Below are 15128 nucleotides of genomic sequence, written 5' to 3'. Positions count from 1 at the left end.
TGAGACAGGAGAACTGCTTGAGCCCAGGAGGTGGAGGTTGCAGTGAGCCAAGATCGCGCCACTGTATTCCAGCCTGGGTGACAAAGGGAAGCTGTCTTTAAAAAAAAAAAAAAAAAAAAAAAAAAAAAAAAACAAAAAAAAAGCAGCACAGACGATACACAGACATCATGTATACATTACCATTTTCTTGCCCTGTTTCCATGTATAGAAGAGAAAAATCTGTTTATGAGAATTCCACTCTCCTACCTCTCCCTGGCCTCCACCCAATCCTGCAAAACTGTTTTCTCAATTAAAATTGTTAGTTTTATAATGTATAAGATTTTATTTAATTTTCTGTGTCTGAAAAGCATTACTAAACGCCTACTTTTCTTACTTTCTCAGAAAAGATGGGAAGGGCCAGAGAAACCACTTAGATCCCTATTAGAGAAAGGAATGGGTCTGACTCACTTGTGGTGCCTCCTTCTCATGCAGAAGTCCAGCCCATCACCCCCTTGTTCTTCCATAAAGGGCTTTTAGCAGTGGGTTCTGGGGCTGTTGCTTGGTCTCAGATCACAGACACAGAGGTGTCTGAGCTGGTTTATGGGAGCCTGAGTTTCAAATCTTGGGTTCACACAGCAAAATAAATGATTGAATAGAGGGAGTGACTATATTCTCACTGCTTTCAATTTAAACGAAATGTTGAAATCTTAGTTCATTTGTGTCAGTTGGATACCAAACATTGACTTGCTTATTTTGTTCTAAAGACGTTGAGTTTCTAAAGAAAATAAGAAACAAAATCCCCCTGAATACAGGGGCCACAGGTCAGCAGTATAAGTTTAGCCCCAACTTGTTGGAGAAAAGGGCCAAATGGTATATTTAACAGTCCAGAATGCTGGGGAATAACTAGATCATGAAAGCGTTCTCTATCTGGGAAAAGTGTGAGGCTGCCTTCAATATAACTTGGGAGTGAAAAATAATTAAACTTCATTTCCTGATGCACAGTATTCTCAAAATTAGGCTTAGAGGCAATACATTAAAATGTTTTCCAAAATGCCTAAGACTAAAATGAGAACTGAATGAAACTTAAAATTGGTTATATACCAATAGGTTGGCTTCTTTTTTCTTTTTTTTGGAGACAGAGTCTCACTCTGTCACCTAGGCTGGAGTGCATTGGCACAAACTTGGCTCACTGCAAGCTCCGTCTCCAGGGTTCATGCTGTTCTCCTGCCTCAGCCTCCCGAGTAGGTGGGACTACAGGCGCCCGCCTCTGCGCCCAGCTAATTTTTTGTATTAGTAGAGACGGGGTTTCACTGTATTAGCCAGGATGGTCTCGATCTCCTGACCTCGTGATCCGCCCGCCTCAGCCTCCCAAAGAGCTGGGATTACAGGCGTGAGCCACCGCGCCCAGCCAGGCTTCTTTTTTCATTAGTCATTAACAATTTCCATAATGCTAAGCTTAATAGGTCAAGAAATAGGCCACATGCAAGGACCAGCTCCAAGGGCATACTGTGGAATTAATGGTTTCGCTTAGTACATCCTCTTTTAAAAAGATCAGGAACACAGAAAACAGAAGCCTGATTTTCACAAAATTGAGGCAGAAAGAAAATAATTTCGCAATAGGAAATGATTAGTAGGACTCTACTTGTCACCACTCCAAGAAAAAGAGGTTATTTTCTAGTTGGAGTATGTATGATGGGCTGAGAAGTACTGCAGGATAGCACATGGCTGTATGTCTCTCTTCTACCTATGATTCTTTAAATTCCAGCTGTAATTCTCTTCTATATAGGTCCTGATCAGGTACCTCTCAGGGAAGAATTTGAGCAAATTATGCTGAAAGCTATGCAAGAATTTACTCTGAGAGAAAGAGCCCTGCAGATAGGTGCTCAGTGTGTCCCTGTGTCACCAGGACAACTCCCCTGGCTTGCTAGATTAATTGCCAGCGTATCTCAAGACTTGGTTCATGTGATTGTGACCCAGAACTCTTTGGCGGAGGGCATTTCAGAGACCTTAAGGACTCTCAGTGAAATGAGACACTATCAAAGGCTACCAGATTATGTGGTGGCAATTTGTGCATCGAAAATCAGAGGAAATGAATTTTGTGTGGTAGTGTTAGGTGAGTAACTTTTTTTGTTTTTTGTTTGTTTAATCAATTCATTTGACCATTTGTCCATTTAAAAATGTGTGTTGTGTGTTTCAGGCATCCACATAGTCAACTTCTGATTAATTGCTGGAGCTTGGGCTCATCCTCCTAATTTTAACTTTCCCTTTCCTTCTCAGATCAGGTTTTGTGTTGCCCTCAGTTTGGCTGGTGCCCCTGTCAGCTGGTTGTGGGAGCATTATTTCAAAGCTCTCCCTAGTAACAGATACCCCTGTCTCATGTAACTGCTGTCCTTTAAAGATTTTGGAAATGTTACTACTCTAGCATGTGATAAAGCCAGTGCCACAGGTGGCCTAAGCCAATTAATCGAATTTGCCAGAAAAGTAGCTCATATATTCCCCTTCTCACTGAAGAGTCTATTTAATATTGTAACATCGACTCTAAGGAAAAGATTCAGAAAGTTGGTACACTACAAAACTGGGGGGTGGGAGGGGATTTTTGTTTGTTTGTTTTGCACTGTGCAAATTTTCTATCAGGCACCCTCCTGGGTAGCCATTTGGACTACATTTTGCTTCTCTCCTCTCTGTAGTGAATGGCTCTCACCTCTTCTGAGCAAAGAAGCTAAGAAAGTCCCCTCACTTTGACAAAACCTGTCTGCCCATTTTTCTGTGCTACATGTATTTCCAGAAAGCTTCATCAGTGTGATACATTAATATTTTTTCATTTTGTTAAAAGCATGTTTATATTTTAAGGCAAATATTCACTATAACCATGCAAGCACAATTTTTATTAAGGTTTTTCATACTCTTCCCTAGTCTGTTTCTCCTACATGTTCTCAGCCCCTGGACATCTGCCTAATTGGCCAGCCCTGGGGCAGCTGTGGTGTTACCCACAGCCCCTGGTTGGGGACAGGGACCTTCCTTAGTCATTAAACACAAACGTGCAGATTTTCAGTTACAAACATAAGGTACATCATTTTTTTTTCGTTGATCATCTGTATTATAAACATTTCTGTTTCTGTCTAGAGTCAGAATTGATATTTCAAGTGCTGTGTAATTGTCCACACCTTTTGGTGTGTCATAATTTTCTCAACCTAAGTCCCTATGGTGACATCCTTTGATTGTTTCCAGTTGTTGCCATTGTAAGTAATGTTCCAGCAACGTTTGTTCTGTTGATGAGTTTTCTCTTCTCCCCTCCATCCTGCAGGTCAGCACCAGTCCCGAGCTCTGGCAGAGAGCATGCTCACCACAAGTGAGTTTTTGAAAGAAATTAGTTATGAGCTTATCACAGGAAAGGTCAGTTTCCTGGCATCACATTTCAAAACCACATCATTAGGTGAGTGGTTGTAAGATTTGGCAACACTACCAGCCCCTAGTTGTGTGATTTTCTGAATTTAAATCTTAGCTTGTCAACATGAGTGTGGAGCTCAAGCTTGCCAGCTGATCTTTCATTTGAAATGGTTTATCTTAAGTATTTTGTCACTAACACCACAGGAAGCAGTAAGGGGGTCTAGAGGAAGGCACATTGGTAGCAGATTCAAAAGTCTCAGCTCAGTCGCAACTTCGTTGAGTGACCTTGGGCGAGTTTCTCTCTCCCTGGAACTCGGTTTGTTCATTTGTTCCTTCCCTTTCTTCCCTTTCTTTCCTTCCCTCCTCCCTCCCTTCCTCCTTTCCTTACTTCCTTCCTTTTTTTTTTTTTTTTTTTTTGACAGTGTCTCACTCTATCGCCCAGGCTGGAGTGCAGTAGCATGATCATAGCTCACTGCTTGACACCACCCCTCTTCACAGGCTCAAGCGATCCTCCCACCTCAGCCTCCCAAGCAGCTGGGACTACAGGCATGTGCCGCCATGCCTGGCTTATTTTTTAATTTTTTGTAGAGACTGGGTCTCCCTTTGTTGCCCAGACTGGACTCCAGCTCCTGGCCTCAAGCAATCCTCCTGTGCCTTGGCCTTCCAAAGTGCTGGGATTACAGGCATGAGCCACTGCGCCCAGCCTGGAACTCAGTTTTCTAATCCCATTCTGCCTGCTTTTGAGTATTAGGGAGTTCGAGACACAACATGTGAAAGCATGTAAATTATAAGCACTATATCAATGAGAGTAATTCTTGCTATAGAGACACCAGTATACTATGAAGATGGCCAAGTGTAAATGCTGATATGAATTTCTGGCTGACCAACAAATCTACTGAGAACAGCCTAACTGCCCAACTCAGGCAGTTAGTAAAAACAAAACAAACATATCCTTCCTCGTAACCTTCTTATCTCTACTTTATTTTGTAATAGGCGATGACCTAGACAAGCTGCTGGAAAAAATGCAACAAAGAAGAGGAGACAGTGTGGTTACCCCTTTCAATGGAGACCTTAATGAATGTGTGTCACCCCAGGAGGCTGCTGCTATGATTCCCACACAAAACCTGGGTAATGTCATCTCAGACCAAAAGAAGGAAGTCAGTCCTTAGGACAGACGTTATAAAAACTAAGTCATTCTAAGGGTTTTGAGGATTCTTCAAGTCACAGACCACAACAGCCTTTTCCTGATTGTCTACATGATAAACCTGGTTCAAATTAAAAATGCTTTCCCATGTGGCCTGGATCAAAGGCCTTGTTCCTAGTAAAAGTCTTCTGGAATGAAAATCCAAGTCAAAGACTTTATCTTAAGCACTCTCTCTTTTTTCTCTGAAAGATTCCAGGACATTGGCTCATTTTCCTCCACCAGCTGTGCCCAGAGGACTTCAAGAAACTGTTTGAAAGAGTCAGACTGCAGGCAGTGCAGGGCCCCTAGCTCCTGCTCCTTCACTTCCTCTCTGACTTGTAAAACACACATTATCTCAGGGATAGTGAGGCTTTCTTGGCAGATAGAGCAGCGCTACCAACATGTCATCTGCCCTACAATAAGCTGCAGGGGCTCAGAGGGGGAGTGTCAGGGATGAGGAGTCTGATTGTTAGACTGGATTCGTTTGGGTTCAGATTCCTTCCCCAGTTCACTGATTGACAGGGATGACATTGGACAGAACAGAAAAAAGAAGAGGAGAAAGGATAGATGGGAGACAGACCCTTATAAGCTGCTGCTGACAGCCACTTGGCCCCCACTTGATAGGAATGTATTATTTATATATTAGGAGTGTCTCAGGCAATAAAAGTAGCATGGTTTGGCAGTCAGCTCTGTTGTAAAAACAAATGCAAATACAGGCAATAAAATGTTTTGACTTCTCAATGGTATTTGGTAATAAAGTGATCATCCAGATGATCTAAAATGTGTTTATGTTAACTGTTTTGAATTATTAACACATTTAGAATTTAAACATTCTCAGAGGACTTACAGATTCCCAAGTACATTCTTGGTTCCCTGTTTAAAAAATCTTGTTTAAAGATGTTTTTGAAATGACAGCCTAACTGTATTAAAAGACATATTTTGATTAGTAGTCTGTGGTACAAAGACTATTTAGGCTTCTATTTAAAGTTGCATGTTTGGGCTTTTCCAATGGGTTCTCTCAACCACTAGGGAGACCGTCCGTATAAATCTCCACTTGCTGTCAGTGTCCACGGTAACTGGGCTATGTTGACGGACTGTCTTTGCCTCAGCTGCATTTGGTTTTAGAAAACATTAATTAGCACAGGTTAATTAGGCCCTGTTGCAGTTAAACTGACACATGTGTTCCTGATAATCACCAGCGCTTTAAAGAAGCATTGGATGTTGCCTGCTCGCGCGTTTAGCTGACTAAACTTGTTTCATTGTGTGTGTGGATGTGCATGCATGTATAAGAAAGATTGATTGCTTGATTATACTTGCAATAAAAAGCTACTGACCTGCTTAGAGTATCTGGGAAATGTTTTTGTAATACGTCACCTGCTGAGTGGCCAGCTGGCTATGTCATGAGTCAGGTGTCTTCAGATAGTCCAGGCATCAGCACTGGAGCTGGCCACAACCACCTAGACCTGCCAGGTCACAGCACTGGCAAAGTGGAGTTGAGTGGGAAGAAAGGTGAAGGTCATGTCTCCATGACCCGCGTTATGTAGTCACTGGGAAGGGTATTTCCAACCATGTTGCAACTGACTTGCTGAAGAGGAAATGTTTACTGTAATGCCATCCAGAAAAGCTCAGGGGGACTCGGTATTATGATCATTATGGCATCTCCTCTTTCCTTGAACTGGGTCGGGTCTGGGACACTGGCCTGTGCTGATATTTCTAAAGAAAACCGGAAATGTTCCCCTTTTCAGAGATGAGTCCTGGCTCCAGCTGTGAGAGTGTAGTCTGTCTCCTCCACTTCTGGGTTGGGATAGGGGTATTGAATTAGGCATTTGTGAGATAATCAATCAATTTTAAAATAATACATTTGCAAAACTGCCACGTCCACTCCTGAGCACATCCTCTCATCCACGTTTCAGGAAAAATAGGCAAATCTATTAAAACTCATAGAGAGTGCAAATAGCAGGTGAGAATTCTTAGTGAGAGTGTATTACATTACTGTCTGTGTGGTATGTGTCCTCATAGAGATTCACAGTGGCCATTATGGAAGTAAATTAACCTTGTTCTTATGACTTCTTTTTAAATTTTAGATTTAGATAATGAAACCTTCCAAATTTATCAACCGCAGCTAACAGTTGCCAGAAAACTCTTATCCCAGGTGTGCGCTATAGCGGACAGTGGCAGCCAGAGCCTGGACCTCGGTCACTTCAGCAAAGTAGACTTCATCATCATTGTCCCCAGATCAGAGGTGTTGGTTCAGCAAACTCTTCAACGGATTCGACAATCAGGTAAGAGTGAACTTTCAAAGAGGAGCCCACCTAGATCCAGCTTCAGATCCCGCTGCCTCTTTTGCTTAATCCAAACTTTTATAGGATGCTTAAAGCCTTCTTCAGTAATAAAAATCATAAAAGCACTTTGTTATTTTGGGTTTATCTGAAGTTTTCCCTCAACGTACTCTGTCCTTTTTCCCTCAAGGTCAAGGGTAAATTGCTATGCATGTTTGCCAGATATCGTTAAGTTCATGATGTAATCTGTAGGACTAGAATCTGGTCATTTATTGATGAAGAGAGATTTTTCTCAAGGCAAGGATGGCCCTGCATGAGTTGATGGTGTCTGTGCCACCTGAACTCCTCCCACATGCAGCCCTCATTTGCATAGGTGGATTCTTGGCCATTTAGCACGTCACCAGCACATCTGCAACCTGGAAACCGGAACACCATCCCCTATGTCATCTATGACATTCTTTAAGAAAAAAAGGTTAGCGTTACTCCTAATAACTTTAAAGAAAAAAATGTTTTTCCCAGAAAAGATAGAGTAAAATTTTACAAGTCTTAAAAAAAAAAATGTTACAAGTCTGTGGTAAATAATAACCCTTTTCAAAAATAAAATTTGATTAGAATTACAAGAAGTTATAAGGAATTTAGAAACTTGGGACAGCTGTAAAATGCTTGCCTTTGTAAACTAGGTTTGAAAAGGAAATCATAAATGTTAAGTTGCTTCTGATTACCTTAGCTGAGGAACACACACACACACACACACACACACCTCACAAGCAGATTTTAGATCTGGAAGATGACTGTTTTTGCCAGAGTAAAGAATTTTACTTTCGGCCGGGGGCGGTGGCTCACGGCTGTTATCCCAGCACTTTGGGAGGCTGAGTTGGGTGGATCATTTGAGGTCAGGAGTTCAAGACCAGCCTGGCCAACACATGGTGAAACCCCATCTCTACTAAAACTACAAAAATTAGCCAGGTGGTAGTGGCACATGCCTGTTATCCCAGCTACTTGGGAGGCTGAGGCAGGAGACTCACTTGAACCCGGGAGGCAGAGGTTGTGGTGAACCGAGAGACACTGCAATCCAGTCTGGGTGACAGAGTGAGACCCTGTCCCCCACCAAAAAAAAAAATTATTTTACTTTCAATATATTTAAAAACAGATAGGAAGCAGAAAAATCCAGAAGTGCTTAAAATGTGGTTTATATGTTCATACCTGTCATACTGTGCCTCTCAAATTTTATCCTACATACAGATCACCCAGGGATGCTGCTAAAATGCAGATTCCATGTCAGTGGGTTTGGGTTGTGCTCCAGATTCTGCATTTCTTTTTTTTTTCCTTTTTTTTTTTTTCTTTTGAGACATAGTCTCACTCTGTTGCCTAGGCAGGAGTGCAGTGGTGCGATCCTGGCTCACTGCAACCTCCACCTCCTGGGTTCAAGCAATTCTCCTGCCTCAGCCTCTTCTAAGTAGCTGGGATTACAGGTGTGTGCCACTGCTCCCAATTTTTGTATTTTTAGTAGAGACAGGGTTTCACTATATTGGCCAGGCTGGTCTCGAACTCCTGACCTCAAGTGATACACCAGCCTCAGCCTCCCATAGTGCTGGGATTACAGGCGGGAGCCACCACACCCAGTCTGGATTCTGCATTTCTAACAAGCTTCTAGGGATGCCAATGTCAGAAGGCCACACTTTGAGTAGCATGGCTCGATAAGAAATCTTGCTTGATTGTACTTTTAAAAATAACTAAAAGAGTATTGTAATTGGATTGTTTGTAACACAAAGGATAAATGCTTCAGGGAATGGATACCCCATTTACCCTGATGTGATTATTACATATTCCATGCGTGTATCAAATTTTCTCATGTACTCCATGAATATATACTCCTACTGTGTACCCACAAAATTTAAAATTAAAAGTTTTGAAAAAAGGCCTCATGTTCTAGAGGCCAAATGAGCTGACTGACAGTACATTTTTCCCTGTTTCTATCTCTTTAACCCCTCTTGGTGGCTGTGACTGACATGTGAAATTTTGTCCACGTCTTCTGGAGGCCCAAGTGCCTGGTTGACAGTGCAGTCTTCTTTTTGGACTGTCAGTTTTGGAATGACAAGTTACAAAATGACTTGTTGGAAATATCGACCTGTAAATGATGAGCTGGAAAAGGTCAAATGCCTTCTCTCACAGCTCTTCCAAAAACCACAGTGAGTTCTCTCTCTCAGCTACTGGCTTGTTTCTGCATTTATTTTTCCTGCCCCTTCTCCAGTATGGGGAGTGGATGGATGGGTGTCGGTCACACCAAGCAGTAGCCAGATTTTTTGTTATTTTTTTTTCTTTTGTAACATGGAGGAAGGGCCTTGTCTTTTAGGTATTTTACTTGTACCAGTTGGCATCTGTGGCCTCCCTGAGTTTGTGATCTGATATCCCAAATTGTGTTTGAGCAAACACATCATGGCACCTGTTTGAAGTGACGAAATCATCTGCAGAGCCTTTTCCTGAGATAACCTCTCAGTGACCTGCACTTTCACCTTTCCTAATAAATGCAAGCTCCTAAATAAAGCCTTGCATTTTTGACAGATGAAGAAATTGTACAGATTCTTTGCTTTCTCTTCTCAGTGCCCTCAGATTTTTCTTTTTTTTTTTCTTTTTTTTTTGAGACGGAGTCTTGCTCTGTCGCCCAGGCTGGAGTGCAGTGGCCGGATCTCAGCTCACTGCAAGCTCCGCCTCCCGGGTTTAGGCCATTCTCCTGCCTCAGCCTCCTGAGTAGCTGGGACTACAGGCGCCCGCCACCTCGCCCGGCTAGTTTTTTGTATTTTTTAGTAGAGACGGGGTTTCACTGTGTTAGCCAGGATGGTCTCGATCTCCTGACCTCGTGATCCGCCCGTCTCGGCCTCCCAAAGTGCTGGGATTACAGGCTTGAGCCACCGCGCCCGGCCAGATTTTTCTAAAGTGAGTATTTTAAGATTGTCACCTCTCAAAAAGGTACCAGAATTTGACCAATTATATAAGCTTAGAATCCAGAAAAAAAATCAATGTAATAGACAGGTTTGGCACACTCAAAGCAAAGCATATTTTTAGAATTATTCACATCTGGCTTTGGCATGCATACTGAAACTTTTGCTGCAAAAACAATCACTTCTGTATATTTAAACATAACTTTATTGTGTTACAAAAGCATGATTATGGTATACCTTATTTTTAAAAATTTAAGTAGAAACATTTAAACGTTTATAATCCTACCATTCAAGGGTAACCACTGTTAAAATGTTGGCATTAACAAATAATACCTAGTGTTCCACCTCTCTTCCCTGCCTCTGTTTTTTTTCACTTGGCATTACAGTGTGTACCTTTTTCCGTGTCATGAACATCTTTTGTGAGCATCATTCTTAATGAATGTGTAGTCACATCATAATTACAAAAGTATTTGTTTTGATATTTAAATACCTTCATATTCTTGGAACACATACAAATTGATAGAAGAGAAAGGACTAGAAGCATGTTAAAATGTATGGAGGAGAAATTGTTCTGGGTAGAATAAGTAGCGGGAGATTATCCATTAAAATAACTCTTTAGGGCCGGGCGCAGTGGCTCAAGCCTGTAATCCCAGCACTTTGGGAGGCCGAGACGGGCGGATCACGAGGTCAGGAGATCGAGACCATCCTGGCTAATACGGTGAAACCCCGTCTCTACTAAAAAAAAAAACTAGCCGGGCGAGGTGGCGGGCGCCTGTAGTCCCAGCTACTTGGGAGGCTGAGGCAGGAGAATGGCATAAACCCGGGAGGCGGAGCTTGCAGTGAGCTGAGATCCGGCCACTGCACTCCAGCCTGGGCGACAGAGCGAGATTCCGTCTCAAAAAAAATAAATAAATAAAATAACTTTAAAATCATAGCTATTAAAACAAAGTTTTTGAGAAATCATCTGACTTAGTTTCCTCATATGTCATCATGTGAATTGAGAAGAGCCTAGTTTGCTTAAGGCCACAGAAGGTAGTACCTTAAGAACAAGGACAGTTTGTTTTTGTTTTTTGTTTTTGTTTTGAGACCGAGTTTCGCTCTCGTTGCCCAGGCTGGAGTGCAATGGCGCGATCTTGGCTCACCGCAACCTCCACCTCCTGGGTTCAAGCGATTCTCCTGCCTCAGCCTCCCAAATAGCTGGGATTACAGGCATGCGCCACCATGCCCGGCTAATTTTTTTGTATTTTTAGTAGAGATGAGGTTTCTCCATGTTGGTCAGGCTGGTCTCTAACTTCCAACCTCAGGTGATCCGCCCACCTCGGCCTCCCAAAGTGCTGGGATTACAGGTGTGAGCCACCACGCCTGGCCCAAGGACAGTTTTTTTATTGTTGCGTGCCTAGTGCCTCATTTCATGCCTCTCTTGGGCCTGGCACCAGCAGGTGCTCAACTGATGTTTGAATGGAGGGCTAGAAGGAGAAAAAGATGGGCAGAAGGAGAAACAGTGTCCAAGGTCTCTGTGTCCTGGTTGCATTTGCCTCCTTTACTAAAGAAAGCATTCCAGCAGAGCCTACCAGGAAAAGCACTCAGGCAGGGAAGAGCTGCCAGAGTATGCAGAAAGGGCACATCCTTGGCAGTGCCTGCATGGCTGGAAGTAAAAGGATGAAAATAGAAACCATCACGTTGTTGCAGACCCAGCACTAAAGTGAAGCATTTGAAACCTCAGCTCACATTCTGATGAAGAAATGAAGGAAAGAGGGGAGGGAGGAGGAAAAAGGAAAACAAAACAAAATATCATAGAAAGAATTTGAAGGTTAAAAAAAATGAATGAAGTGGGTTTAACATCTTTTAAGTTTGCCTAATGTTGGCTTGTAACTGCTGGAGTGATCTGTGGGGAAGCAGCATTTTTATACTATAGGAAATCCTTTTGTTTTAGTGTCATTTTTTTATAACTCTGAAGTTGTAGCATGATTCTTCTAATTCAGAGGACCCCATATTCTGTGAATGAGAATACTTAGCGTACTGGTGCCATCCAAATGCAAGCCCATTTCAGTTCAAGGTGAGAGGGAGAAGTACAGGAAGTGACTGCCCGTTTTTTACCTCCCTGCTTATAAAATGGTGTTGGTGAGAGCCCCAGCGAATGGGAATGGGTCTGGAGGTATCCAGGCAAGGAAGTGTTATCCTGTTAGGGGAATGACACAAATCTGACACTTTAACACATGCATGATTATAAAAAAGCTAGAGAGACGTATTTGTTTGCTGATATATAGATTACTCTATTCAAATGGACATAAGGCAGTTTTAAGGAAGCAGTAGACATTGCAGGGAAAGTGAAGAGAGAGAGGAAGGCATTCCCACTTTCTTTCTTTTTTTTTTTTTGAGATGGAGTTTCGCTCTTGTTGCCCGGGGCAGTGGCACAATCTCGGCTCACTGCAACCTCTGCCTTTTGGGTTCAAGTGATTCTCCTGCCTCAGCCTTCCAAGTAACTAGGATTACAGGCGCCTGCCACCACACCCAGCTAATTTTTGTACTTTTAGTAGAGGCAGGGTTTCACTGTGTTGGCCAGTCTGGTCTTGAACTCCTGACCTCAAGGGGATCCACCCACCTTGGCCTCCCAAAGTGCTGGGATTACAGGAGTGAGCCATTGTGTGTGGCCGGCATTCTTAGTTTCTAAAAACAGATTTTATTGTGGCAGAGCTTTCTTCTGTAAGATATCAATTAAAATAAGAAAATACATTTTCTTATTTTTTTAAATAACAAAAAAAATTTTAATAAAAAAAAAGACACATTTTTTTGGTCTCACCAACCTTATACTCCCTTGTTGGTCACTTAAAATTTCAAAAGAAAAAAAAGATAGTATTTTTTGTTCAGTGACTAAGACACAGGGAACAGGTGCCCGGGAAGAATGTACTGGGAAACTACTCTGTCCTGAGGTAGAGAAAACACAAGACATTGCTCTTTGCAAGCATAACCCAGCACATGCATTGCTATCCGAGGGATGGCCCAGCCAGTACCCAACTCTCACTACCTTCCGTTCTCACCCTCAGGCACATTTGCCCCCTGCTTCACCATAGTCACAGCCACTGCCCCCTCGTCATACCCTGGGCCCTGCCTAATCCTGGAATCACCCGTTCAGTTGGTCCCAATTTCAGGCCACACTCTCCTTTGCGGCATATTCAACATCTTCTCACTGTGTGGGAAAGAATCGACCTTTCCAGTTGATGCCATGCTAAATTCTTGTTTGTTTTTTTTGTTGTTGTTTGTTTTTTATTTTGAGACTGAGTTTTGCTTTTGTGGCCTAGGCTGGAGTACAATGGCGCAATCTTGGCTTACTGCAAACTCCACCTCCCAGGTTCAAGCGATTCTCCTGCCTCAGCCTCCTGAGTAGCTGGGATTACAGGCATGTGCTACCACTCCCAGCTAATTTTTTTTTTTCGAGACAGAGTTACGCTTTTGTGGCCCAGGCTCGAGTGCAATGGCACAGTCTTGGCTCACTGCAACCTCTGCCTCCTGGGTTCAAACGATTCTTCTGCCTCAGCCTCCCGAGTAGCTGGGATTACAGGCATGCACCACCAAGCCTGGCTAATTTTTTTGTATGTTTAGTATAGACGTGGTTTCACCATGTTGGTCAGGCTGGTCTCAAACTCCAAAGTGCTGGGATTACAGGTGTGAGCCACCACTCCCGGCCTAATTTTTGTATTTTTAGTGGAAATGGGGTTTCACCATGTTGGCCAGGCTGGTCTCGAACTCCTGACCTCAGATGATCCACCCACCTCGGCCTCCCAAAGTGCTGGGATTACAGGCGTGAGCCACCACGCACAGCCCTTTTTTGGTTCCTTAGTTGGTTCTCTCTCTCGTTCTCCACAGTGGCTATCATGGACTCCATTTCACTCCTCAAACCCCAGACTTCATCCCTGCTCCTTCTCTCTTAGCAAATGACCATGCTACCCCACCCAAAGAAAAAAAAAAAAACTTCAGGTAAAAACTTGCCTCTAGGCCCGGCACGGTGGCTCATGCCTATAATCCCAGCACTTTGGGAGGCCGAGTCAGGTGGATCCACCTGAGGTCAGGAGTTCGAGACCAGCTGGGCCAACATAGTGAAACCCTGTCTCTACTAAAATTCAAAATTAGCTGGGTGTGAGGGGTGTTTACCTGTAATCCCAGCTATTCGGGAGGCTGAGGCATGAGAATCACTTGAACCTGGAAGTTGGAGGTTGCAGTGTACTGAGATCGCACCACTGCACTTCACCAACCTAGGTGACAGAGTGAGCTCTGTCTCAAAAAAAAAAAAAGAGAGAGAAAACAACAATAACAACTTCCTGCCTGGGAATCTAGAAACCTAACTGTGTATATACCTGTCTTTTCCCCTTCCCTGCTGATCAGTGGAGGAGCTGCCGTGCTCTGTTTCAGCCTGATCCACACACCTCACCCCAGATAGTTTCCACCTTTGAGGGACCTCACACTATTGCTTTTCTTCTCTCTCATTGCTTCAACTTTTTTCTTTCTGGGATCTCATTCCATCAGTGTCAACCTGTCCCCCTCTCTCAAAGACAAAACAAGACTCTGTTAATCCCACCTGGCTCTCCAGCTCCCTTCCTCCTCCCAAGTGCCAAACCAAGAGGGCTGTCCATCGTCACCTCCATCCCCTAGTCACTCCCCGATGCCTGGCAAACTGGCTTCCACCCTCACAGCACCCTTGCCAGTATCACCAATGACCTTTTTGGTCCTTATCTGAGCTTTTGGCAACACTGGAAACCTCCATTCCTTTTGTTAGATTCCTTCTGGTTCCTCTGGCTGCCAGGGCACGTTCCTTCCCAGCTTTTCTCCCACTGTGTGTGTGTGCGTGGTGCTCATGCACACCCTACAGTTCTCCAGCCTTGGCATTCAACGCACTGTGTGTTGTAGTTGTGTGTTTATTAATGATCTTTCTCTTCAGCCAGAAAGTAAAATGAATATTTTACTATGCATGAATATTTGCTGAACAAATATTCAACATTTTGTTGAATTTTAAGTTCAAATCTATTTTGAAAGGCAAACACAGGAATAATATTTAAGGTTTGCTAGCCCTCTGGCAAAAACAAATTTAGTCATTAAAACCCATGTTCCAGAAATCTGCTTTGGCCAAGAGTAAGAGACATTAGTTAATGTGTTCCCTAAAAGGTTATTAATCTAAAACCTTTAGGTTTAGATTAATAGGGAACACGGTGACTCCCAGCCACCACTGGCTCTGTTCTAGAACTCAATGAGTTACAAAATGTCAGGAAGGAAGAAGAGTTACTGGTGCTCCTACATTCCCACTCATGTCAAAAGTGAGATTTAGTATTTAGACACAACCCTGGATCTCTTAGTACCATCATCAGTGCC

The 15128-nt window shown here is 43.1% G+C and overlaps 1 protein-coding gene across 1 annotated transcript in view; it reads left to right on the top strand.

Annotated features, from left to right (window-relative positions):
• The window catches only part of GREB1L (GREB1 like retinoic acid receptor coactivator), a 167926-nt gene that overhangs the window by 86646 nt on the left and 66152 nt on the right, over positions 1–15128 (top strand). Inside the window, exons 13-16 of the mRNA XM_017873530.1 lie at positions 1766–2092; positions 3284–3412; positions 4360–4494; positions 6634–6831. Coding sequence (XP_017729019.1) covers positions 1766–2092; positions 3284–3412; positions 4360–4494; positions 6634–6831 — 789 coding nt within the window. The remainder of the gene's footprint in view (positions 1–1765; positions 2093–3283; positions 3413–4359; positions 4495–6633; positions 6832–15128) is intronic.

This window comes from Rhinopithecus bieti, unplaced genomic scaffold (assembly GCF_001698545.2).
Source record: "Rhinopithecus bieti isolate Rb0 unplaced genomic scaffold, ASM169854v2 scaffold_6946, whole genome shotgun sequence".
Classification (NCBI taxonomy): domain Eukaryota; kingdom Metazoa; phylum Chordata; class Mammalia; order Primates; family Cercopithecidae; genus Rhinopithecus; species Rhinopithecus bieti.
Note: the sequence above shows the minus strand (reverse complement) of the source record. Positions and strands in the feature narration are given on the sequence as shown.